General features: G+C 45.3%; 3 protein-coding genes across 3 annotated transcripts in view; 2 read left to right on the plus strand and 1 right to left on the minus strand.

The window, feature by feature from the left end:
• Window positions 1–593: 593 nt before the first annotated feature.
• On the plus strand, window positions 594–4253 carry LOC130199819 (keratin, type II cytoskeletal cochleal-like). The gene is made up of 9 exons (XM_056423617.1): window positions 594–1062; window positions 2011–2219; window positions 2314–2374; window positions 2481–2576; window positions 2759–2923; window positions 3016–3141; window positions 3269–3489; window positions 3618–3664; window positions 3812–4253. The coding sequence occupies exons 1-9, from the start codon at window positions 646–648 to the stop codon at window positions 3997–3999; spliced, it is 1530 nt and encodes a 509-aa protein (XP_056279592.1). The 5' UTR covers window positions 594–645; the 3' UTR covers window positions 4000–4253.
• A 2698-nt stretch (window positions 4254–6951) lies between these two features.
• zgc:171775 (STKc_p38 domain-containing protein) lies at window positions 6952–16401 on the minus strand. Its single transcript, XM_056423618.1, has 12 exons — window positions 16184–16401; window positions 15156–15285; window positions 13876–13934; window positions 13531–13642; window positions 12457–12486; window positions 11568–11615; window positions 10488–10602; window positions 10285–10356; window positions 9424–9503; window positions 8475–8553; window positions 7984–8157; window positions 6952–7503 (listed from the first exon to the last, which is right to left on the minus strand). The coding sequence occupies exons 1-12, from the start codon at window positions 16300–16302 to the stop codon at window positions 7442–7444; spliced, it is 1080 nt and encodes a 359-aa protein (XP_056279593.1). The 5' UTR covers window positions 16303–16401; the 3' UTR covers window positions 6952–7441.
• A 2843-nt stretch (window positions 16402–19244) lies between these two features.
• Window positions 19245–27944, plus strand: part of LOC130199822 (plexin-B1-like) — a 70393-nt gene continuing 61693 nt past the window's right edge. Inside the window, exon 1 of the mRNA XM_056423620.1 lies at window positions 19245–19484. The gene's annotated coding sequence lies outside the window, so the exon portion shown is untranslated. The remainder of the gene's footprint in view (window positions 19485–27944) is intronic.

The raw sequence follows: 27944 nt of genomic DNA on the forward strand, positions 1-27944 counted from the left end.
TTTGTCCCTCTAATGTCATAAAAGGCCCCAGATTATATTCACCAAACATGCTTTTATACCTCATATGTTCTGTTCTCTGCTACATATATTACAAACTTGTTTGTCAATTTAATGTTTCTTGATGTATTGATTTGAGACATTATTGAAAACATCTTCATATTTATTGATCTTGCAGGATGGTGGAGAAACAGAAACTGGTAGATCAGTGAGTTTACAGGTCCCCAACCCAACGGCCCATCCCCCAACCACCCAAAACTGCAGGACCCCCCCAAGCAAAATAAATAATTTTGAAAACATATCTTCATCCCAAATCGCAGCCCTGGCTCTGCAGCCATTCCTTCCCCTGTGAGCACCTGGGTGTGTCGAGCTGTTACCTGTCCGACAGGCTGAGCTGCTTCAATCCACCTGTGAGTGCCCCTTCCAGGACAAAGGTAATTGGAGGAAGGTTAGGAGGCGGGTCCAGAGGAGGTGGAGCTCACCGGGACCTCCTCCACAGTTCAAGGCAGATATAAATCCCTCACGGATGGAGAGAAGATACTAAGAAGAACTTGACTCTCCTCTTCGTGTACTCCTCTGTGGAACATCTTTTTCTGCTCCCCTTTTTCTCTGTGAATCTTTACCTTTCAGAGGGAATTAAAAACAGCCATGGCCTTTCGTCCACCGTCCTTGATAAATTTCAGTAGCGATGGAACCTCCGTGAGTGGTGGTGGAGGCTTAGGCAGCATTAGTTTTGGTGGTGGTGATAGCCTATCAAATTCCTCCAGATCTATGGTGCTCAATAACAAAGGAATCCCATCCAGTGCGACCGGCAGCATGTCCTTTGGTAAGCAAAGCATGGGTGGTGGTGGCGGCTTCAGTTATCCTACTGGTATTTTTGGTGGTGGAGGTGCATACGGCGGCGGTCTTGGAGCCCTGACAGCGACCATGACAGCCATCCAGACCAACCAGTCCCTGCTGGAGCCCATTGACATTACAATCGACCCAAACATCCAGATTGTTCGGACACAAGAGAAAGATCAGATCAAGGGTCTGAACAACCGCTTCGCCGACTTAATTGACAAGGTGAGCAGCTCTTTGTACAACGCCATTCCAATAGATGTGACATGTTATTTATTAGTTGGAAAAACAGATGCACAGAATAAGGCCCACAGTCGAGCTAATGGGTTTTCCATTAGCTCCATTTGTTCTTACGGGAGACCTGATCCCAACCAGCTCATTCAAAGTAGAATTCTGATCTATTTGATGCTGTAAAATACATCGTAGTTTAATCAACCATTTAATTGAGACGTCGTCGCAGGAAAGTACGAATGTTTTCATCTTCTATGATATTGAGTCATGACACAGATTTGTGTGATGGTGATGCAACGGTTACTGGCTTCAGACACGTTGCATTAATTACCAAGGGCAGAGGCAGACAAGTTCACTAAGTAAACATATGCATCCTGAAGATGAGGGAACGGTGCATGTAGAGGGGTCTTGGGGGCGTGGCTCGGCTCAGGTGTGGCGCAGTTCACCTCAGCTGGTCTTTGGAAAGAAAAGGAAAAAGTCTCCAGGCACATGTACACAACCAAAGTAGAGGGATGGGCTCCACCCTCTCCAGGGATTTTAAAACACAGGTCACTTTTTGTGTCTCGTGTGGAACATGTTTCTCAGGATCACGTGAGATGTTCCCAAATAATGAACTTATTGGAACAAGGGCAAGGCCAGCTAGAGCGACTGGAGCATCCCTGCCCTGTGGCACCTGTGCATACAAGAGCTGTGAAAGTCACACACAGGTGTGGCTCAATGGAACACCTGAGGAAAGTAAAACAAACACAACAAGCACCTTTTATTGCCTTGTTGTTGAAGCAACTTCTTTGCTGAAAGTGATGAAACGACATCAGGCATTGCCAAGCACACGCATTTACAGATGCGGATCACGTATTACGATTATCCTGCTCATGCTGTCAAAGCGGTACTTTCCTCCGAGCGAGAGGGGATCTGAACACGGAACGATTTCCCCCATTTTAGGTCCGCACCCTGGAGGTGCAGAACAAGAAGCTGGAAACCAAGTGGGGCCTCCTGCAGCAGCACACCACCACACAAGTCAACATTGACGGCATGTTCGAGGCCTACATCGGCAACGTTCGCAAGCAGCTGGATGGGCTCGGCAATGAGAAGGGCCAGCTGGGCGGCCAGCTGGGGAACATGCAGAACATGGTGGAGGACTTCAAGAACAAGTGAGAGCTGCAAAGCATCTCGGGACGCAACATCCCACCTGCAGCGGTGAATGTTTTCTCATCCGCTAACTTGTCCCACTGTTGTTTGTGGCAGATATGAAGATGAAATCAACAAGCGTGCCAACACGGAGAATGACTTTGTTCTTTTTAAGAAGGTGAGAATTGAGTTCTGCCGTGTCTGTTACTGCAGTGGAATGAGTTATTGCCTCTTCCTCCGACCCGTCACCTCTGCCAATCGCTTCCTTTGTCCTCTGCTTGCAGGATGTCGATGGCACATACATGAACAAGGTGGACCTGGAGGCCTCAGTGGACTCCCTTCAGGATGACATTAACTTCCTCAAAGCCTACTATGAGTCGGTACGAAAAATGAACCACACGGAGCCCTAATATGTTTCTTTAATCTCATTTTAGGGGAACACATCCTAATGAACCTTTAGAGGTCATTTAAATGGCTGAGATACAGAAGAGAAATCAATATCGTATTGTCTTTACCCTCTTACCTTCTAATTCCATTTAAAAATAACATATCTTTTGTGCAGGAGCTTCGTGATCTCCAGGGAGAGATCATGGACACCTCAGTCATTGTGAAGATGGACAACACCCGTGATCTGGACATGGACTCTATTGTGGCTGAAGTCAAGGCCCAGTATGAGGCCATCGCTAATACCAGCCGTCAAGATGCTGAACAGTGGTATCAGCAGAAGGTAGGAAGAGACAGAAAGGTTCGAACTCATTCTGCTGGACAAGTCTGTGGAGTCTCTAATAACAACATATATATGCATTTTGTTTTCTTCAGTACCAAGAGATGGAGACAAATGTAGGCAATGCCGGGGATGATCTCCGTAACTCCAAGAGTGAGATTACTGAGCTCAGCCGCATGATTAGCCGCCTCCAGAATGAGATTGAGTCATTAAAGGCACAGGTTAGTTCACAGTTACATGCATTGATAACTTATAAAACAGAAAAAGAAACTGGTGGCCAACATGTAAAAGCCTCTTTTTATGACAAATACCACTTCTGAAGCTCCTGCTAACTTTTAAAACTTGCAGCGCGGCAACCTGGAGGCCCATATAGCTGAGGCCGATGAGCGTGGTGAATTAGCCGTGAAGGACGCCAAGGCCCGCATCAGGGACCTGGAACAAGCCCTGCAGAAAACCAAGCAGGAAATGGCCCTCCAGGTCCGCGAGTACCAGGACCTGATGAACATCAAGCTGGCTCTGGAGATTGAGATCGCCACCTACAGTAAGCTGCTGGAAGGAGAGGAGGAGAGGTAACATCTGGGCTGCTTTGGACTCACAAGACAACTGGTCCTTTTAAACACTCAAGGACTGCATTGCATCGTGTCGAGCAGGCAGCAACATCGGCAGCTAAACTTGATCCTTTTTTTTGTCTCTGCAGAATCAACAGTGGAGGTGCAACTGCAACCGTCCACGTACAGTCCTCCGGTATGTCTCAACAGATATCTTCATTTATGAGTCAGGGAATGGAAATGGAAATGTGGAAATGAGAAAGCCATCGGTTTGGTTGTTTATGTTTGAACAAAAACTAAAATTCCTACCATGTCATCTTAAAAATGTTTTCCCTATCACCAGGTGGCGGCGGCAGCAGCAGCAGCGGCGGCGGTGGAGGATATGGTGGCGGCATCGGAGGCGGCGGCAGCTATGGTGGCGGCATTGGAGGCAGTGGCGGCGGTATGGGAGTTGGTGGCGGTAGCTACGGAGGCAGCTACGGCACAAGCAGCGGCGGTGGCGGAAGCTCCTCACAATCCCGCCGTTATTGAAAACAGCAGCTGTCGTTCTTCTACCCTCATCCTATTCTCCTCCTCATGTTCTGCTCCCCCTCTCCCGGAGAACCACTCATAAAAGCCTGGAGACACTGCAGCCTCAGAAACATCCACATTTCTCCGGTAACTGAAAATATTTTCACTTCCATTCTGAATGAAAAATAAACTTGGATTAGGCTGCCTGGGAGAACCAGGTTTATTGTTACATTTGTTTGGAATAAATCTGATGTGAGATTAAATTTGGCAGTGTGGTTCCTCTCTTTGATTTTTGGTATCCTCAATACAAATGACTTGGGTTCATGACAACGGTTGGCTAAGATCTACCATCAGATTCTGCTTCATTACGTTGAGTATATGTATAATTACAAGGCATTTGATAGTGTGTCGCTCTCAATGTACATCCACACAAATAATATCCAGAGAAGAAACATTATCTGCAGATATATAACAGTATCTCTCTCTTTTTTTATCAATTCTGCCAGTTATCTATGTCCACATTGTTTGCTTGGCACCACCTCGACAACCAGCGGTTGAATGACAACTTGCGGCTATACATCCCATCATTGATTAAATTGGGCAGTGACCTGACCGGCGTAGTCAGGAGTCATGACCGCTGGCGTGTATTACAATCTTACTGTATTTACGTTTATATTTAGCCAGCATATTAAAACAAGTTTCAATATCACTCGCTCTGGCCCCCGGAATGCATTCAAATATGTTCCGTGGCTTCGCTACCTTCACGTTTCTGACTAAGGAAGCTGCCGATAACCAATTCAATTCAGTTTATTTGTATAGCCCAATTTCACAAATTACAAATTTGTCTCGGAGTGCTTTACAATCTGTACACATAGACATCCCTGCCCCAAAACCTCACATCGGACCAGGAAAAACTCCCAAATAACCCTTCAGGGGGAAAAAAAGGGAAGAAACCTTCAGGAGAGCAACAGAGGAGGATCCCTCTCCAGGATGGACAGATGCAATAGATGTAATGTGACCAGAAGGACAGATTTAGAGTTAAAATACATTCAATGAATATGACAGAGTGTATGAATAGTTCATAGTAGGCATATTCCACGATGGAGACCTCCACGATCCATCAGGCAGATGGCGGTGGGGAGGAGGAGTGGGCGGAGTCTCAAAAGTGGGCGGAGTCTCAACAGGACAGTGGCGTAGTCAGGAGCAGGAATTCCATGACCCAGACCTCGATGATCCATCAGCAGATAGGATCTATGTCGTCTCATAGGGTCCGATGACCCCATGAGACGTGAAGTCAAAAGGACTCCGGGGAGAAAGCAGAGTTAGTAACGTGTGATTGAGAGATGAAAATTCATCCCTAAGGAGAGAAAAGAGGAGATAGGTACTCAGTGCATCCTAAACGTCCCCCGGCAGCTATAAGCCTATAGCAGCATATCAAGGGGCTGGACCAGGTGAACCTGATTCAGCCCTAACTATAAGCTCTGTCAAAGAGGAAGGTCTTAAGTCTACTCTTAAACGAGGTGACTGTGTCTGCCTCCCGGACTGAAGGTGGAAGCTGGTTCCATAGAAGAGGAGCTTGATAACTAAAGGCTCTGGCTCCCATTCTACTTTTTAAGACTCTAGGAACTACAAGTAGTCCCGCATTTAGTGAGCGTAGCTCTCTAGTGAGGCAATATGGTACTAAGCTCCTTAAGATATGATGGTGCATCACCAATCAAGGCTTTGTACGTTAAGAGAAGAATTTTAAAAGTGATTCTTGATTTTACGGGGAGCCAGTGCAGAGCAGCTAGTGCAGGAGTGATGTGATCTCTTTTCTTAGTTTTAGTGAGAACACGAGCTGCAGCATTCTGGATCAACTGGAGGGACCTAAGAGATTTATTAGAGCAGCCTGATAATAAGGAGTTGCAGTAATCCAGTCTCGAAGTAAGTGTCTTTTTGAGACAAGATGTGCCTGATTTTCTCAGAGTGTTTCTCAGCGGGTGTATCGCCGAGTGGCGGAAAACGGTAAGAAACGTGAAGAGGTTGGTGGCGCACAGCGGGCTTCAGTTTAGACGTACTACTCCCTCGAACAGTTACCCAGCCATCCGGCTGCTCGAGGGCTGCCGGGGAACAGCCAGCAGAAGTTACGTCTGGTAGCTAACGTAGACTGAGCTTCGATGGTGCGAAGCCGTGCTTCTAACCCACTGGGAACTGCCTCCAACCTCGCAAATTAACTCCACTTGTTCCATGAATCGTGATCATGAAGGGAGGCAGAGGAATACATGAGACAGACGGAGCAAAAAGGAGCGGGAGGGGGAGAGGAGGAAGCCATCGTTAGCTAGAGATGCAATACACTTACCGGAAGAGAGATGATGATGCGTTTAGGAGACCAGATTAAGAGTGAACGTCCACAGTTGGCAGACTCAGCAGAGGAGTGACAGAGACCGAGAGAGGGAGAGTGAGAGAATGAGAGAGAGATTTCAAAAGCCACGGATCCTTATTCTCCTGTACATCTTCATCGTGCCATAGTTTCAAATCCTGATGGACACACTCTTGTTTCTACAGTTCATATTAATGATTAAATTGGACAATAAGTGGTACAACAAATCCATAAGTGTTGCATGTATACTGTATATTATAAGGAATAGCCGCATTTAATTCTTTATCTATTTAATCCCACTTCTCAGGATCTTCTGTTCACTTGTTTGCACTGTGGTTGTATGTGGCTGGTGCATTATATTTCCTATATTTCTCATTCATTTATTATTTACTGATATTATCTACATTTATCCATTTATGTATTGTAAAATTATGATTTACATTTTGCATCTTCCTTAGTTTGCATTTCATGTGGTTCTTTTGTTTCTATTTCCCTCATATTTATGTTCTGCTACAGAATCTCTCCTGAGATGTAATGCTGCCCTCTAGTGATGAGTCCGTCACATGCAGGTTCATCCACTATGAATTCGTAATATCGTAATCAACAGCCACAGGTTCTTTTCTATCACCTTTAATTTTGGAAAAAATTCCAGCACTAAAAATCATGTAGTTGCATTCAATACTTTTTTCCACATCATGAATACATGTAAAGTAAGCATCTACCACGTCACGGAAATAAAACCATGAGAAGCAGGAGAAGTGAATGGACCTTGAGCTAAGACGTTGATGGATTTGATTCACATTGAGAAATGAGAAGACAGCATTTTTATAATTCGATGGTACAGCATTTTCTTTTCATCAACTTCAACATGCTTCTGAATATCACAGATTAGAAACAACCTCTAAGGGAGCCTAAACTCTCTGTTAACTACTGTCCTGTACAGGCCACCGTACCAACTAAAGCATAATGCATTCTGATCGCGCCACATATCTGATGCACCAAAAAGATTTGTATTGTTCTTTTGTGTTCGTCTGAGTCTCACAGTGTTGCTTTACAGTTGGTATTATAACCAACCATTGGGAGGCGCCGGCACATCACCGCGGCCTACATGGCTGTCTTACTGGGGTTGTCAGGGTCGAAGGTCATGATCTCCATGTGGATAAGACCTGATTGGATGAAATGAAGAAAAAAAAAGTGAGCGGTGGTGGTTACATTTCCAAAAATAGCTTTAAAGCGTGGATTTATTTTAACCCTTGTGTTGCCTTAGGGTCATTTTGACCCGAATCAATATTACACCCTCCCCCCGCTTTAGGATTAATTTGACCCCATTCAATGTTTAATGTCGGTGTTCTTTCGGTAGTCAACAAACAAACATAAAGTGCCTCACACTTAAACTTGGAAAACAATATTAATTCTAATAATTTTCTGGAGGTTTTAATTGCTGGCGTCAAATTGAACCCAAAGGGTAAAATATGTTAGTAAATATAAAGGTAACAGGAGGGTGAAACATTGAATCGGGTCAAAATGACCCAAAGGCGGGGGGAGGGTGTAATATTGATTCCGGTCAAAATGACCCTAAGGCAACACAAGGGTTAAGAGTCCCCTAAGCTTTCACTTTTAAAATTCAGGGCATTACAAAAACTTACTTTTCCACTCCCCGACGGCGAGCTCCAGGCTCTCGAAGGAGTCGTCGTAAGGCCCCGAGTCCGGCTCGCTCTCCGGGTCATGATATTCAGCCAGGTACGGGTGGGAAATTCCCTCCTTCACCGTCAGCCTCGTCTCTGGATCCAGCAGCAACATCCCCTCCATGATGCCTACAGCTGGAAGCATCGAGATAGAAAACAATATTATACACAATTTTATTTGTTAAATTAACCGATGCTTGGCCAAGAATCTGAGGATTCCAGCTTTTGGACTCAGAAGTAACTTTCCAGTTTAAGCATTTTATCTCCGTAGACATTTTTATATACTTGCAATAACTAACGTATGAATTCACGAGTTTTGATAAAAGAAAAAGGCACTAAAGGCAAATCGAATCAGTCCGAGTGGATGTCCGTTTAACATTAGTGACATATTTCAATAAAAAAAATTAATGAATTTCAGTTTGAAGATGACAAGTGGATGCAGTTTGGCGCACCTTTTTCATCCATGGACGCAAAAACGTCCTTGAAGTTTTTCTTCTTCTGCGGACGAAGACCCATCACGTACGACTGCGCCTGGAAAACATTAAAAGGTCGGAGACATTTCAGTCTGAGGCCCCGTTTACACGATGGGAAAACGCATATATTTTCATGCGTTTTGGCCTTTCATTTACACAAAAACGGAGGTTTTATCACGGAAAACGATCATTTCTAAAAACTCCGGCCAAAGTGGAGATTTCTGAATACTCAGTTTTTGTGTTTGCGTGTGAACGAGGTCAAACGGAGTTTTAGGTTGTCAAACGTCACAGTATGCGACTAAAAATGCTTCACGTCATGTGAGCGTCCTGTTTACAGTTAGTTTGCTTAGGTGCGCCCGAGTTATTTCCTCCTTGACACGAGGATACTCCTCGGAGGTCTCGGACGGGTACTGTTCTAAGAACAATGCCAACATATCCCTAGATTTAGTTTGGCATGATTCCCAATCCACATTATCGAGTGCTTTATTTGCCTTATAATCAAAGGCGACTCGAAGCAGCAGCTCCACTGTCTGTCCATACAAATGAACCTCGCGCCATATTTACTCTCTAAAGGAAAAGGAAGTTGATCGTGTTTTTCGTAGTTGTTGTTGGTTTTGAGAATTCTGATTGGTTTGCATGTCTTTATCCTTCTCGTTACACTGCCGACTACAGGTTTGGCATAGTTATGATGGCGCCCGGGGGCGTATTTATGCGGGTTCATAGAAACAGAAACTTTTTTGAAAACGACCTTGCGTGAACAACGTTATTTTTGAAAACGGAGGGGCAGATATATTCGTTTCTGTAAATACCCGGCTATGTGTAAATGTGGCCTGAGGCACGAACTTCAGATAACAGAACACGATGACACACAAATGGTGAGGAGAGGCAAAATGAAACAGCATCGACAAGGCATGAAGACACAACTTACGTCCTTACTCTGCATCTTCTGGACCAGGGAGGAGTCTGGCGTTCCTGTCATCCGGAGGATTTTAGTCAGCTGGTCAATACCTGAACAGGCTGGTTCAGGAAGCCTGACAATGCACAACATACAATACCTAGATCCGGACGGTAAGAGCCATAGTGAATACAAAAATAACCAATTAACTGGTTTATAAAATAGGTAATTGAAGGGATAATCAAAATGTCATCACTTCCTCATTTCATCTCTTTAGACATTTGAGTGAAAGTGTTATAATTATCACATTAATTATTGAGTTCTGACAGTCTGAGGTCCATAGACTGAATACAGTGGAAGAAGCGGATGTAGTCCTTGTCACGTCACCCACTGGTTTGTGTACTGCCGTTTTGAAGCGTTGGCAATTTGGTATGCAGTGACGTGTCAATCACAGTAAGCCCGCTCTAAATGGACCAGAATTGACTAAACGAGCATCATGCTGGTCGACCAATAAAACATCTTGAATCTTGAATCATTTAGTTTGACCCAAACCTTTCTTTGAAACATCCTCACGTTTCACACACATGTCTGTAAACCGCCACTAATCAAGAGTAGTAAAAGAGTAGAGCTTGTGAACTTCAGGATTTGGTTTCTATTGAGCAAATTTGAATTGTTATTTCATGTCAGTTGAGTATCGTCCATGTTTCCAGCTTTTCTAATGTGCCACTTCAAAATGAGTCAAAATATGCGAAAGAAAACACGGCTCAAGTATTGCCGTAATCCACATGACATTTATGTGTCAAATTCTAACAATGCTGCACCTGTTTTCAAAATTGTGCTATATTTCTATTCATCGTTGAGCATATACAGCTTTATTACAATTCGTGAGGATACTGTCGTGTCCCGGGAAAAGCACCTGGCCAGTAATCATCTCAGCCAGGATGCAGGCGGCTGACCAGACGTCAACTGTGAGGGGAAGGCATTTTAATAATGGAAAAACAGCCCGCAATATTCTTCAACAAATAATATGATATTCTGCAATATTCTTCAACAAACTGAAGAGGGCAACTTGGATTAAAGCGAGGTTACATTATTACCTGTTTGACTGTAGTGCATCCAGTTGAATATGACCTCTGGTGCTCTGTACCAGCGCGTCACAACATACCCAGTCATCTCACTCTCCGTCTGTCTTGCCAGACCAAAATCCAGGATCTGGGATACGTTTAAGGATTTAGATTACATTTCTTTTGCATTTCATGCATCTCAGTTCAAGTGTGTTACAAGTCATGGATAGTAGATCAGCCCCGCCTCCCCCAGCTCCCCGTCTCCTCCCTCAGCTCCCCGTCTCCTCCCCCAGCTCCCCGTGTCCCGTCTCCTCCCTCAGCTCCCCGTCTCCTCCTCAGCTCCCTCCTCCCACAGCTCCCGTGTCCCGTCTCCTCAGCCTCGTCTCCTCCCTCAGCTCCCCGTCTCCTCCCTCAGCTCCCCGTCTCCTCCCCCAGCTCCCCGTGTCCCGTCTCCTCCCTCAGCTCCCCGTCTCCTCCCTCAGCTCCCCGTCTCCTCCCTCAGCTCCCCGTCTCCTCCCTCAGCTCCCCGTGTCTCGTCTCCTCCCCCAGCTCCCCGTGTCTCGTCTCCTCCCCCAGCTCCCCATCTCCTCCCTCAGCTCCCCATCTCCTCCCTCAGCTCCCCATCTCCTCCCTCAGCTCCCCGTGTCCCGTCTCCTCCCTCAGCTCCCCATCTCCTCCCTCAGCTCCCGTGTCCGTCCTCCCTCAGCTCCCCATCTCCTCCCTCAGCTCCCCGTCTCCTCCCTCAGCTCCCCATCTCCTCCCTCAGCTCCCCGTGTCCCGTCTCCTCCCTCAGCTCCCCATCTCCTCCCTCAGCTCCCCGTGTCCCGTCTCCTCCCTCAGCTCCCCATCTCCTCCCTCAGCTCCCCGTGTCCCATCTCCTCCCTCAGCTCCCCATCTCCTCCCTCAGCTCCCCGTGTCCCGTCTCCTCCCTCAGCTCCTCGTCTCCTCCCTCAGCTCCCCGTGTCCCGTCGCCTCCCCCAGCTCCCCTCAATTTAAGAAGACTAAACTTTCTTTGTAACGTTGTCGATGTTTGGGTCCTTTCTCGGTGGCTTCGCTCACACCTTTTAAGGTGTTCACATTTATAGTCAGTGTTTTATTTTATTTTTTACCTACCTTTAATTCACAGTTCTCATCCACAGCGAGGTTACCAGGCTTCAGATCCTAATATTCAACCACAAAAGGTTTATTAATTGCACAAAACCTAGAAACACACTAAAAAAAACAAAAGAAAACTTGAAGCAATAGTTTGACATCTTTGGAATAACATTCATTTGCTTTTCTTGCTGAGATAGTTAGATGAAAAGCCGGAAAACAATCATTTGCATGTGTTATAACTCGTTAGCAGCCGCTTAGCATAAAAAGGGGAAACGGCCTTGGGGCAACTAGAACACACATCGTTCAGCTATACATGTGACACGTTTGGAGGTACAGGGAGACACAAAGGCCCCCAGACCATGCTGATTCATGGTAAAGAAGTACAAGATAAAAAAGGTGTGAAAGCCAAGTTGTGGTTTTTTGTTGGTAGGGTGGAGGAGTAGAGTGATTCCAGGAAGTTGCTAAGTGTTCCCCCAAAATGTGTGCTAAGCTAAACCAACTTGTGATAATTACTGTATGTACTTGAGTTTGAAGGCACAAAGAGGAGGATTTGCTGGTTGTAACCATTTGGTATTTTACCTTGTTGGGGTCTAAGGGTCTGACTCTCTTTTGGAGCCATTCTCAAGTGGCCATTTGAGGAACTGCAGGTGTTGGCTTTTCTTTCTCAGCAGCTGAGGGTGACGCTTGGCAGATACACCGCCACACACTTCTCGTGAGGAATTCACTTATTCAATTGAGTTTGTGTACAAAAATCCTACTCACTGTGCCTTTATCTCTTGGCAAGAAAGAAAATAGATAAAATGTTTAATGTCAAACTATTACTTTAGGTGTACAATAAAATAAAAAACACCAGACATTAATTACGAGTGGTAGTGTTTTAAAAAGAAAATAATGTAATGGGACCAACCCGATGAATGATCCCAGCAGAGTGAATATACTGTAAAGAAGGAAAACATAGATTTTAGCACATGGTATAGTACAACAGCACACATGGACATATGCACACGCACAGCTCTAAATGCCCCGGTGAGGACGTATGCGTCACCACGTGGCTTGTGAGGACTGTGTTTTGTGTATTTTTCCGTCCTCAGAGCAGGGCACAGATAAGAGGCGGAAAAACATCTCGGGATCAAAGAAGTTCGAAGCTTTACTCAAAGACAAAAGGGGGCTTTTTACGAAAAGTCTCGCTTTCAAGCGTGCTTTCTCTTTCGTTTCCACGGGCCACTCGTAGTTACACATTGACTAGCGTTGAGTGGAAGGGCATACATAAGAGTAAAGCAGTCAGTCAGTAAACTGACAAAATGTTTGACTTGCCAGACTAAGACAGCTGACCTTGTGTTTCAATTAATTCCTCCTGGACTTTACAGACCTGCAGCACACACTGGGTTTGCAGGAACATGTGGGATCTGGGACCCTGGCCGAAATATGTCGATTTCGGACCTCACAAGTTGAGCGTGAAGTTGCCGTGTGAGTTGTTGAGAGCCTACAAATAAATTTTGTATATGGCTCATGCGTTGTTCAAAATTGAAAATTAAATTGTATTGTAAGCTATAAAACTGGCCTTCCTTTGAGCCACAAGTTTGAACAATTAATATTTCAAATGAAAATCATTTGTTCTCACCTCATCAATGTCTTGACTATATTTTCTATTCATTTTGCAATTCATTTGATAAATAAAAGTGTGAGTTTTCATGGAAAACACCAAATTGTCAGGGTGACCTCAAACTTTTGAACGGTAGTGTCTGGTTTCATATCACCCTCGAGTCAAATGACCCGTGGTCTAAAGTGAGAAACGATTGATTAGGTTCAGCAGACTCTCTCACAGGATCAGAGGTCACTTGGGTGAAAGTCCTGAGTTTGTGTGACACTTACATTTCCACTCCCTCTCCCACAATTAAAGATAGTCATTTAAAAATCAATTTGAGTATTTACAGGGAGAGTATGTTTTTACAATCAGGTGAATAAATAAACATGCTCTTACCTTGAGTCCTCTCAGCAGCTGGTAGAACAGGTATGTGATGATGCGATCAGTTAATATGCGCTTCTTCATGATGTGGCCCAGATCCTGGGCGACTAGTGGCATCACCATGTAGCTGGAGCCAGCGAAGAAGAGGAGGAGAGAGAGGGGGAAGAAGAGCAACATGAACAAATAGGTAGAGGCACATAAATACATACTGTCCATGACAACCAGAGCGAACGTGAACAAGCTCGCTCTCTCACACATACTTGCTGGAACTTTTCAAACGTGCGCACACATGCACACGGGAGGTCCTCAACAAGCTGCGACAGCCAGCAGAAGAATGTGCTTTCCCCAATCCCAACTCACAAGGTTTGGAATTTGTCCAGCGTGTCATCCGGTGTGAAGACGTCCAGGAGGCAGATCACCTTGAAGGAAAAGCCCAGTGATACATAAACGTCTGTTAATACACACGTCTAGTCATCAAGAGGAGTTAGTACTATTGCGCAATCCTGGAGCATCACCAATCATTGTGGAAGTTCCCTAAACTTGCATTTTTCTCCTGATTTCTAATTGTATAGAACTCTATGAAAAAAGGACTCTACTTCTCTCTTGATGTATTCCCTCAGTAAACATGAGTTCATGTCTCTAGTTTCAAGTCTTCTTCTATACAGCATTTATTAGATTATAGTCAATTTAGAGTCAAATAGACCAGTGGCTCTCAAATGGGGGTACGTGAAGGCCTTCTAGGGGGTATGTGAGATTTGTTTTCAATATAAGACTTTGAAAATAGGTATTTGATAAATATTCAATAAGGTTTAAGTGTTAGTTCATAAACTGAATTGTACATATTATATATTATATATTATGCTACGTATTACATCTTTTTTTCAACCAGAAATGCTTTGCCCTGGTCAGGGGGTACTCGGCTGAAAAATATATTTTACAGGGGGAACATAACTCAAAAAAGGTTGAGGACCATTGAAATAGACCGTAAAGCAGGGTATGCTTCAGGGCGGGGCTACAAGGTGATTGACAGGTCACTGACCTTCCACAGCGTGTTTTGGGATAATGAAAATAAGGTTTTGAATCACCTGCACTTTAAACATGCCAAACTTTGTTATATACAATCTATAGTCTACTGCTAAAAAGTTATCTTCTCTTTCTTTTCTAAATACAAAAACAACTAACACGGATAACACACAATGCAAAATGGATCAAAATCATCCATTTGACAACCAAAACATGAATTCAATAAAGTTATCTTGTTGAATTTGGTGCCTCCTAAACAATAGCTTAGTAAAAGGAGGTTATGTCCGAGTGCGTAGAGTTCCTGAAAGGTGTTCAGCGAAAACACAGAATCATGAGGGTTCCGACAACACGCAACACTCCCAGCCTGTCCGGGGCGTTGAGGAGATTAAGGGCTCTTGTTGAAGGGTCAACAAGGTTTGCTTATCCTCATCTCATTCTTGAGAGTGACCTCCCTGGTTGAACGAGGACTGAGCAAATACACGACAATCCCAACTGCTTGTCTCAACAGAGTACCTTTAGCCAGCTAATGGCCTGGATTGTATCACATCCATTAAATTCTCATCTTGTTAGCTCGACCATCCTATAAAAAAAATATAAAAACAACTCAAAGTTCCTACATTGTCATGCTGTATGTGGCGGAGCAGCCGGAGTTCCCTGTAGGCCCGCTTGGCGTGGATGAGGGACTGGAACGGACGATACAGCTTCTTGATGGCCACCTTCTCCTTGGTCTTCTGGTCCAAGGCAGAACTAAGAGTCAGACACAGCGTCAGGGCCCGTCCAACACCCGGAGGGACGGGTCAGGGACACAGAATCAAGGGCTCCACATGACGACCATCGGCACTGAAGTCGATTCTCTGATCCTTTGTCACTTATTGACGAATCGCTTCGTCTATAAAATGTCGGAGAGATTGTGCAAAATGGAAATGCTCTGGTACAAGTAAGCATGTGTACATATTATTTGTACTCCTTATAACTGTATTACATATTAATATCTTAAATGATACTTTAAAATGACTCAGGGTTGACGTCCCCTCTGTTATCTAGGGTAGCCCGGGGGTAAGAGCCCCCTTGAGGTCTACCTTACTGGCCCAGCACGGCTTATCATTAGATGGAACCGTATCCGAGGCGTCCTGCATTCCTGGCTGGGTGTCTCCGCATCGGTGGAGGAGATTCCTGTCAGATCTGAGGACCTGCATCGACTTGCTGACTCGCCTCGGGCGGACAATAGTGCCTCTGTGAGCAGATGTCAGAGTAACCCGGGACGCTCGGATCCCGGTCTGGGAGCGGAATGCAGACTTCAGGCTTAAATAGCCCGACATGTATGAACCCACCGGGGTCGCCAAGTGTCGAGCCGCCCGATGGGGGACTGTTGATCCACCAGCGTTGCTGCTGGAGTCACAGTGTGTGTGTGTTGGAGGTGGGCCACTGCCACGTTAAGTGCCTGGTGTGTGTTTATTATGTGGAATATTCATATTTAGGGTTAGTTGTATCTATAGGATGTAATTATGCGTAAACTTTGCATTATGTCCAGTAAGTTATGACTTCAGTCATGGATGTTTATGAGACTAAAAGATGCAGGTGCCTTGCACATTTCTGTCAACAACCCCCCCGCCACCCCCCTCCTCCTCCTCCGGGTAAAACTCACCAGACGGTCCCGTAGGCTCCGGAGCCGATGGGCCGCAGCGTCGCGTACCTGTCCGCGACGTCCCACGTGGTTTTCTGGACCTCCACCCGGTGGAAGCCCGGTCTCACCGGGGACTCCATGGCGCGCTGTCGCTCGGCTTCTGCTCCCCAGGTGAGTGTCAGGGCTGCAGGTCACGGAACGCGGCTCTGCGCGCGAGCGTTGGGGGTGTTTCCTCCCGGCAGGTAAGAGAGAGAGAGAGAGGTAAATAAAAAGAAAGGTAAAAAGGTGAGCGCAACGGAAACGCCCCCTTTTCCTCGGGCCTGCCCACTCGGCTGGTCACGTGGGCGAGCTGTCAGTCCCACGCGCGGGACACAGTGTTGTGACGTGTTGCTTGTGGTTTAAGTTGTTGTGATTGTGTGAACGCCAGTATGATTGAATTACTGTTCGTTCATTATATTCTGAGGAGATTTTGTTATGCATATTTGCAAACATGAAGGGGCCATAATATTAGAAACACCTCTGAATATAACGGAGAGTGAATAATAATAACAACAACGACGAAACGTCATATATTCAGACTTCGTGGTGCATTATGTGTGTGTGTGTGTGTGTGTGTGTGTGCCTAATAAAGTGGCTTCCAGTGACATTTCAGAATCTGATGGTTTATTCGGATTATATTATTATATTATATTATATATTCCTTTCCCACCACCGACCAGCAGGGGGCAGACACGCGGCACTGTGTGGGCTGGACCAGGAGGGCAGTCCCGACTCTGAAGTCATTGTTCATTTTCACCTCGGAGGATAAAAAAAATACATGATTTAAATCATTACAAATTAAGAAAAAATATATAATATATTTAAACTGTTTGCCACGACTGATCACAATAACTTTAAATGTAAAGGAAGAGTTGTTGTCAGAGCATGCAGTGTGCTGCATATATTTAATATCTGGACAATGTGATCAGCAGAACTAGACCTCCATCAGAGATACTCTTCACCTGTCCGCGTGCGCACATCCACGTGACCACGTGTTGTTAGGGTGGAGAAAAAGACGCGTCATATTATATTTTAATGAGTTTTAATTTCGTTCACGTTGCAACAATGAATCCAGAGTGGCCGTAAACTGGGGCTTTCTGTCTGAACTGGTCTGGTCCCTCAAAGCTAGAGTCAAACGCGCAGAGGCAGAGCGACACTTCCGGGTAGCCTTTTCAAAATAAAACTCGTACGGTAGAGTTCTGCACAGTGAGGATAGACACAGACTGAGAGGAGATACTTTACTTTACTACTTTGTGGTGTCCTTATCGTGGTGTGACATGACGTACCAATTCAGATGTTTAATACCACAGTGTTAAAATACTTTGTTAAAATGTATAATTTTTTTTATTAGGTCATGGTATTTTAAAGCGATGGTTGCAGCTGTTGAAGGTGGAGTTAATTTTAAATCCATAGTAATATGTAATTATTAATTAAAGGGACAGTGTGTAGCATTTAGGGATATATCTGTTGCAGCAATGGAATTAAATATTAAAAGGTGCGTTTTCTTCAGTGTTTAAATCTGCTCTGAATACATGGATGGACGTTACAATGGACGTTTACAACATAGAGATGATGACGTCATCTGTTACTAATAACTGGAACAGTTTTTGGCATATTGGAAAAAATGGGTTACATATGTACCGTAACACCTCATAGACCTGCTTTTATTTTAATAAATCAATGAATGTACAATAGAGAATAAATCACTCCTTAGTTATACTTTGTTTTATTCTTGTTTTTGTCTCTTTTTTGTAGTTCCTCCTATGTTTTACACTTCTTGCTCTAGAAAATGTAAAACTAAAATGAGCTTAATCTAAAAATCTGCACATGCGATGTCAATTGTCTGAAAGACATCTGTAAATGTGATAGATGCCTACTTTCAATTTAAAAAAATTAACGAGGAGACGAGGAGAGATGGTCACACCGGCCCTTTAATTAAATTAAATTAAATTCAGTATATTTTCTATAGCCCAATATCAAAAATTAAAAATTTGCCTCAGAGGGTTTTACAATCTGTACACATATGACATCCCTGACCTTTGACCTCACACCGGATCAGGAAGACCTCCCAAAAAATAGAAAAAACCCTTTCATGGGGAAAAAAAAGGTAAGAACCCGCCACGAGAGCTTTAAAAGAACAATATTCAGGTTACTTATAGATAGATAGATACTTTATTAATCCCCAAGGGGAAATTTGTCGTCACAGTAGCAGCACCAATAAACTAAACACACAAGAATAAAATATAAAATATAAAAAACAAGGATGAAAGATATAGATGTATCCAAGTAAAATATAAAATACAAAATGAAGTATATATGTATATAAAATGAAACATATTTATATATATATATACACACAAACACATATAATACAATGACTGTGCAAAGTATACAAAGTACAATATAAAATACAAAATAAAATATATATGTATATATATATACACAACATATATGCATACACAAATATAATACTAATGACTGCAGTGTAAAATAAAATAAAATATAGACAGAGTGTGCAAAATGCAAAGTGTGTGTATGTGTGTAGTGTAAATGAAATGTGTGAAGTGCAGATCAACAAAGTGTAAATATGAATGTGTACAGTGATAATTATTATGTTATTATTATAGTTATTGCACTAGGATCTGGCAAGAGGTGATCTGTTATAGAGCCTAAAAGCCGTCGGCAGGAATGTTCTCCTGTATCTGTCCTTGTGGCAGCGGAGCGTGATGAAACGTTTGGAGAAAGTACTCCTCTGTCCCTGTAGTAGGTGGTGGAGAGGGTGGTCCGGGCGTATGGTGAGGCTCAAGGACACACACATTGCATTATGAACGTGATGAACAAGAGACGCTTTAATGCAGCACTTAATTATACATACTTATAATGTTTTCCGTTACATGGTTTTATCTTGAAGGCGACTCAGTGTCACTTCCGGCCCCACCCCTTCTGGCTGCGGGTGCCTTGTCTCCGCCGCCCGCCGCCTCTGTGACTCCGGTGGAAGCCTCTCAGATGCGCAGACCTGCCCCGTCCTGAGCGCGAGCCGCGGCCAGAACCACAGAAGAAGAAGAAGAAGAAGAAGAAGAAGAAGACCGACACGCAGACTCTTTCTGGACTCGGGAGTTTGTTTTCTACTTTTTCTTTCTTCCCCCCGCCGCCCCGCCGCCGCGCCGCCGCACAGGGGGCCGTGAAGCGCACACGCTGGACTCCGTCAGGTACCAGGTGCTCGCTGGCTCGCGTGGATGCGCCATGGACGGCTGATTCACGCGCGTGCCCGCTGACCCAACAGGTACGTGCATATGACATCATTGTGTTCAAATGGGGAGAACATGCGGATTTGTTGGGGTTTCGCGGTAAGCCAAAAAAAAACAAACAAACAAACAAACTCTTGAACGCATCACTTCTGCTGGTTGTTGGCCGCAAAACATCCACGCTGACGTCACGTCATGACGTCACGTTTCATTAGTCTGACAATGGAGGCGAGTTCTGCAATTAAAGTCGACAAGCACTTTTCTTTGTTGTTGTTGTTTACACCCAAACAACATGCACACACACACACACACACACTCACACTCACTCTAGACTAGACTGTTCAATACGATGTGCAGATAGTTTTGTAGTATGGTGGCCACTGCCCCCCCCCCCCCCACACACACACACACACCATGCACACACTCTTTTTGTCAGCTGATGAAGGAATGTGTGTGTTATCCAAATGCCAAATGCCGTGTTCACCTGCTAGCATTCTGCAAGATGGCACGTGCATACACACATACACACACACATACACACACACACACACACACACACACACACACACACACACACACACACACACACAACCCAGAGGATCTGCTCTGGCCATTGAACTTCACACAAATTCTGTGTTTTTTTCCGGCTGTGATTAGTTTACTGGAATGTGCACTTCGTTGGTGGTGACGATGATGATGAAGATGAAGATGATGATGAGGGGGCATTGATGCAGTTGGGGCTCTTCGGTCACCTGTTTCACATTTTTTCAAAGCTTTGTTTTAGTTGGGGAAGAACAGATTAATGACGAGAGCCGAATATCAGCTCCGCCCTCTCACCGTGAAGGAGGTTTCTTCTCAAATATATATATAATACATATATAATATATATATATGATATATGTGTGTGTGTTTTCCTAACCTTTGTGTCGGGTTGTTGCGGCGCTGCAGCCTTAAGGCTCAGTCCCTCTTCTCTCTCGCGGGGTCCAAAGGTCTCCGGATGACCGGCCATCTGCTCGCTGAGGGCCTGAAGCCCCAGATCACGTTACCCACACTCGACTGTGTGTGTGTGTGTGTGTGTGTGTGTGTGATCGGAGATGGTGTGTGTGTGTGTGTGTGTGATCGGAGACGGTGTGTGTGTGTGTGAAAGTTCGATTGTTCTCAGACGATCACGACCGACCAGCATGAGGAAGTGATCTTGTTTGTGACCGCGGTCCAACGGGACGCAGCTCGCCCTCCTGACCGGACCTCGGCGCCGGTCATCCTCACAACGCCGAGGAGGAGGAGGAGGAGGAGGAGGAGGAGTCCCTCAGTAGTTTGTGTAACAGACTTTAGTTCCGTGACACGGTCATTGTGATAGTACCGTGAGGCGTTTTAGCCGGAAAGCAACAAAGTTCCCCGGATGGTCGCTGCTCTTCATCCTCTCGGGAGGTATATTCCTCAAGTGTCTCGTCTTCATCGACGGCCACTGTGTGGCGCTGCGGGGAGGACGGACGCGTTCGGCGTTAGCTGCTCGTTACAAGTCAAAGTTTACGCGGGACAACGTTCAAATAAAGTCTCTTCCTTACTCTTTTTCGCCTTAAGTGTGATGCCCGTCAGACATTTTTTACTCTCCTTTTTCTTAATGTCAAGGAAACTAAACTAAAGTTCCCCGAATGAGGCTCACTAAACACTAAACACTAAATACTAAACGATGTCAGGCCGATGCAAGTAGCGACCTGATAGCAACACCAACAGCTGTTTGAGTCGGTGTCGGATCGATGCCACACACACACACAGACACACACACAGACACACACACACACACACACACATCGTCCTAAGCTTTCAGTAATTACCTTCGCATTGAAAATGCGGAAGGTAATGTTTTGATCGCCGTGTATTTATTTATTTATTTATTTGTATGCGTGTTATTCGCAGAACTCAAAAAGTATTGAACCGAATCGCATGAAATTTGGTGGGATGATTGTTTATTATCCGGGGACCAGTTGATTAGATTTTGGGATCGATCGGGTCAACGGTCAAGGTCAAAGGTCATGAACAGGTCAAAATCTTCTTGAATCGCATGACATTTGGTGGGATGATTGGTTATTATCCGGGAACCATTTGATATATTCTGGGATCAATTGGGTCAAAGGTCAAGGTCATGGAAAGGTCAAAATCTTTTTTTTACCATAGCACGATACATTTTTGTCCAATTGGCAACTAATGCCAAAATGTTCATAATTCAATGCCCAAGCTTGTGATATGCGAAGGTATGCGCTCTACCGAGTGCCCGTTCTAGTTGTACTAATGCGTTGAAGCCAAAGAAAAGACATTTAAAGATGATGCAATCGATCGAGATTCATTTAAAAAAAATCAATAACATTTTAATTCGCTCTACCAATTGATTGGCGGTTAATTTAAAGTAAATTAATTTTCTCTGTGTCACCGGCGGGCTGATGGCGTTCTCTTCTATCCGGTGATTTTCTGACTCGTGAAGCGCAGGAGGCTGCCGGTACTGCACCCTGCGGCGCTTTTGAAATCCGACTGTGTGGGTCCGATTATTCTCATTCAGGGTGGCCCCGCAGGAAGTGGTTAAGCCTACTATCCGGACCTCAAACCTCTCTCACACACACACACACACACAGAGGGTGAATGGGTCGCCGGGCCACTTGAGCTGCAGCTGGCCATTGAAAAGCAGCTCCTCTGCAGCTGACATGTCTATTCTCTGGCCCCGGGTTGGCAAAGTCCTGTTTTTTTTTTTTAAAGCTCCGCCGCTGCCTCCGTGTGCAATGAGGACGGAGTGTGTGGGTTTTGGGTTTGTCGGTGTCGGGGGAAGTCGTAGCGGCATCGCGGCGTCTGCCGGCTGGTGCGTTCAGAACGATGAGTTTCTCTCGAGGAGCTTTGACGAGGCCGGGATGATTCTATTGTGAATATTAGGGCAGAAAGACGTCTTCACTGACGGGGGGGGGGGGGGGTAAAGATGTAAATCTTCAGGTTGTGAGAGACAGAGAGGGAATGCGTACGCCGCCAGATTTTGATGATGGAAGTATTTTGGGCGTTCCCCCATATTTGCTACAGCGACAGCTGGGGGTCCCTTCTGGTACATTCTTCTGTGTGTGTGTGTGTGTGGTGTAATGGGGTGTGGGAGTGGAGATTCCACAGAGAACACTTGCTCTGGAGCCACAGGCCTCGCTGAGATGATGAGGAAAGAAAAGAACGCCATTGAGCGGATCCCAAACCCGTCATGTGACTTGAATCCTTTATCTTTTAAACTAAATGTATTTGCCACAAACAGTCCTGAGCCTAAACTCTCCTCTAGTGGACAGGTACGCCCGCTGTGGGCTGGGTGGACCGGATCCCTCAATGAGCCCATGAGCCTGGAGACAACCCGACACCCCCCAGCAGCCCGCTTCCATATCGCCGACTCAGGCCCCCGTCCACTATGGAATGGGAATATAGACATATATATATATATATATGTGTGTAATCAAAGATTAGTCATTGCCACGCCTCGGATATCTGGAAGGAAATCTCCATCTTGGTCTCCGATGTTGTCTTTGTGTCGTTTGGTAAGGACGCGTTGAGGTCCGTGCCGATTGGACGGGGACGCTGAGGACTGAAACACTGCACTGAAGTCCCGGAGAGCCGGAGTCTGTGATGCCAGAGGGGATCCCTCGAGTTGGTTGTTAAGAAATCAATGATAAGTGATGACCTTGTGATGGCGACCAGGCGCTGATTGATCGGTGAATAGATCTGCTGACCAGATCTCTGCGGCTGCAGCTAACGACAGTTTTGATAGTCAATAAATCTTTCGATCGATACTTAAATGAATTGTTTTTTAATCTGATGAAAGGCGCTCCCCGTGTTGTTGTACGTTGCTCCTCGACGACACGTCTTGAATGCAGCCAGCCATGCAGTGAGGATGAAAGGGAAACGTATGCATGCATATGAATATATACGTACACACACGTGTGTGTGTGTATACATACAGTATGTATACACCAAACATTTTTTACTTTATTTTGATAATTGATCACATTGTCTATTTTTGCCAGTGTTTAAATGTGTTGCTTTTTTGTAAAGCACTTTTGATAAGTGATTATGACAAAGTTTATTATTCTGTTTATTTGATGAGATTTTGCTCATGCTTCAGTTGGCCGGTCCTTCATGTGTGGCGTTTGCATGTCCCCCCCCCCCCCCCGTGGCAGCGTGGGTTCCTTCCGGGTTCTCCGGTTTCCTCCCACAGTCCAAAGACGTAGAGCTCAGGTTAACTGGACTCTGAACGCCCCGTAGGTGTGAATGTGAGCGTGAACGGGTGTCCCTGAATGTGCCCTGAGATGGACTGGCGACCCGTCCGGGGTGAACCCGATGTCAGCTGGGATCGGCTCAAGCAACCCTAAATAGGATGGGCAGTTCAGATAATGGAATGGAATATATATATAATATATATATGAAAAACATTGAAGAGCATATCACTATATTCATTTAATACGAATTTAAAGTAGCCTATTAGTTTTGACGGACTTTGTGATGGGTCAGTGTAGCAGGGCGTTGGCTTCATCCAGCATTGGCGTGAGAATCGGGTAACCGGGACGTCATCCCACCACCCGGCCCGTGCCACTCCTGTCTGCTTCGGAGCCCTTGCTGCCCAGACTGTTGCTCAGTCACGTATGTGGGGCCCAGTTGCCAGAAACAGAACCCCTGTTACCCCGAAGCTGTTGCCCCCTGGCACCCAGCCACAGGCCCCTGGACAGTTGCCTTCTGACCCAGTGGCGCTATGGGAGCGATCCGACGGGCTCACAGGTGGGGCATTCCCTTTCCTGGGAGTCTGCAGCTCTGTTGGCACAAACAGCTGTCACCAATGCCCTGCCATGTAATCCTGAAATTGTCACCCCCCCCCCCCCCCCTGGCATTTGATTTGTCTCATTGTTAGTTTTTCAAGACCAGTCCCGAATTAATTACCCCCGCTAACGAGCCCTGAGAATCGCCCCGTGGCGATGAACGATCGATATCATTTGCAAACTTGTCAAGATAAGACGTTCTGGGACTGGATTGATCAAACGGACTCGACTGCTCGTACGGAGCTGTCAATCCAGCTATCGGATCTGGGATTTACTCGTTTGTACGCACGTAAAGCTGGTCCAGAGGTCCAGAGGTCCAGAGGTCCAGAGGCGATCGCACGGTCAGCCTTTCTTCTCTCATTGTCCTCCAGTTCAATGGCGGGAGATTCAGGATGTCAGATTAGATCCTGACTGCAAGTGGAAGGGTTTAATTCCTTAAATCCCCCGAGGCTATAAGAGACGGGGATCTTTATCCTGCAGGCCCACGTCTGTTTGGATACTCTTGATTAGCCTATTGATTATCTGCGCTCTGTATTTACTTTGTTAAACAGTCACTGATATTAATTTAGTTTTGTGACTCATGGGTATTTGGATTTCTTTGTAAAATATAGTTCTTCTGCCGTATCTCTAGCTGATGGCGCCATTACCTTCAGCGTGGGGCGTTCTTCCTCCTCTTCAAGTTTCTATTATTTTAAGAGGATGCTAGCTCCGTGGAATCTATTTTCATATTCTGATGTTTTAGTGGAAGTCAAATCCTCTTAAGTCTCTCGCTGATTAATGAAAAGCTGAAGCGAAAGAAATAAGGTTGGAGGTTAAACCATAATACCGCCAGGGCCACCAATAGGAAGTCCAGTCCAGGGCACACAAAGCCGAGCACTGCAAAGCATCACAAGCAAAAGACATATGTAGGAAGTTATTATTGGGTCAAAATCAATTCATTGGGATTCTGATCTACATGTGTTCATGTAGAATACAAGAACCTGAAAACTGTTCCCAAAGATCCAACATGTCAGGTTTTATCACCCATCAACTGAGTCCTAGCACGTTATACCGATGATAGAAAGGTGCCACGATGTTAGAGGCTACTTTATTTGTACGACTACATATTAAAAAGACTTTAAATAAGGGTCTGTCCAATGAGTTGCGTCAATGTGTCGGTGCGGAGTTCTGCCAAAGAGGGATCTGGGGTGTATAGAAATAAATTGCGGGTTCCAAGATTTCGTTGGCGCCGACGGTTATGATGTAGTCAATCATTTAATTCAGTTTATTTTGTATAGCCCATTTTCACAAATTACAAATTTGCCTCAGAGGGCGTTACAATCTGTACATATATACATCCCTGTCCCAGAACCTCACTTCGGATCGGATCAGAGCATCAACAGGGCCATGGCATGGTTGGCAGACCTCCGTGATCCATCAGGCGGAACATTAACCGCCTGCCGGCTGCTCAGTCATCAGCGGGGGTCCCCTCCGGGTGTCCGGCTTCCTCCCACAGTCCAAAGACATACGGATGTCTGTTTTTTATTTAATTTGATTTTATCATATAATGAGATTTTGCGCAAATTTCAGTTGAGAAAAAAAGAAAGAAGAAGCTACATTTAAGATCTTACTGATGGTATGAAATGTTATATATCGTATGTTTAGGCCGCACGGTGGTGTAGTGGCTAGCACAGGCTCCTCACAAGAGGCCCCCAGGTCTGCATGTTCTCCCCGTGGCAGCCAGGGTTCCCTCTGGGTTCCTCCCACAGTCCAAAGACCTGCAGCTCAGGATATTTGGACTCTAAATGGTCCGAAGGTGTGAATGGTTGTCGGGCTCTATATAATACTAGCGATTTTCTACATGAGCCCTGAGATGGTCTGGCGGCCTGTCCAGGTGAACCCTGGCTTCATCCAATATCAGCGGGGACCGGCTCCAGGACCCTGAAGAGGATCAGGCTTAGCGGCTCGAATATTGGAACGCTACGGCCTAAATACTCAAATGTGACCGGGTCTTTGACATAGTTTGGGATGAGATCAGTGCTGTTGCTTGAATAAGTAAGTTTTGTCTGCACTTGATTGGCTGGCAGATATTGACATCAGTGATTATTGACTTGTTGTTTAATCACTTTCACCATTTGGGTTTCACTCCTCGACCGATCACTGCAAGAACCCTGTCGTGTCTTGAAGTGCAAAGGCATACTTGTTATTACATTCGTGTCTCCTTTCCTATATTGAATTCAGTTTATTTTGTATAGCCCGATATTACAAATTTGCCTCATAGGGCTTTACAGTCTGTACACATACAACATCCCTGACCTTTGACCTCACATCGGCTCTGGAACAACTCCCAAGAAATAGAAACAAACCGTTCACAGGGAGAAAAGGGGAAGAACCCTTCAGGAGAGCAAGAGAGGAGGATCCCTCTCCAGGATGGACAGAAGGATGGACGTCATGTGACCAGAAGGAATCATGACAGAGTTCAATAGAGTCTATTTGAAGTAATTGGCCCTTTTCCTGCTTGTTCCTCTGAAACATCTGTGCCACACATGCTACATGCATAGGGTCGCCAAAGCCTTTCGTTAACACACATATCTCGAAGTTTGTGGATTTCGTTATCAGACAAGATCTTGAAGATGCTGTAGAATCCGTCCCCTTTCCTAACCATCTGAAACGATGTGGATGGAACGGTCCGCTCCGTCTTGCTGATTATTGAGTTACGCGATACACGTCGGCTTTCCACTTACCGTTAACCAGCCGCCCGACAGGAAACGCCGATCTCATCCTCCGAGCCGTTTATCTCTGAAAGGTCTATCGAACCTGAAAAGTGCCCTTTTTAAATCACTCCGCTATCCGGCTCACGAACACCGACGGATAAACGCCGTTTTTTTTTCTTCGTTCTTCTTTCTAGCCAAACTGCTCCAAAGCCTTTTGTGAGTGGCTGCTCACTCACTCGTCTTCCTCGAGGAGGAGCGGGCCGCCGCTCAGCCAGCTGTGGCGGAAAGAGGAGGAAATCATTTGGATGGTTTGTTTGACCGCGGCGGTTGAAAAGTCTATCCTCGTCTTCTGTGATCCAGTTGGCAGCGAGACGAGTTCAAAAAGACGAGTGCTTATTAACGTGGAAGCCAAGACTCTTGACATAGAACCCCTTTTTGGGAAAAGGCCTTTAGTCTTTACTGGAATTGATTAGTGACGATATCTAATTCTGTCTTTTTTTGGCGGAAGGGGTCAAATACACAACAAAAGTAGAAAGAGTTGTGAAATATGTACTTACTGTACATACGAGCACCTTTCTGGTTCTTGTACACATTACCACCTTCTGTATAGTGTATTCTTTTAGATTTTTTCTTTCTTATTATAGTGGTAATTCTAAACTGTTGACTCTTGGAGCGAGGCCCGTGCTCAGACATGTTGGGGGGGGGGGGGGGGGGCAGGGGCTCAAACCAAAAAAAAGGGCATCCATCGCCAACATGATGTATCTATTGATCACAGTAACTTAAAGTTAGCACGTAACTAGTTGCTACGCAACACCTGAAACACATTGTGTCGTGAGAAGACGTGAGAGCTGAACACAATGACTTGTTTTCTATTAACAATTACAATTTATTATTATTTACAAAATGATGGGAGCGAAAAATGCCATATAATAAACGCGAGGAGGAGGAGGAGGAGGGCGGCGGCGGCGGGGGGGATCGTGAG

This window comes from Pseudoliparis swirei, chromosome 9 (genome assembly GCF_029220125.1).
Source record: "Pseudoliparis swirei isolate HS2019 ecotype Mariana Trench chromosome 9, NWPU_hadal_v1, whole genome shotgun sequence".
NCBI lineage: Eukaryota > Metazoa > Chordata > Actinopteri > Perciformes > Liparidae > Pseudoliparis > Pseudoliparis swirei.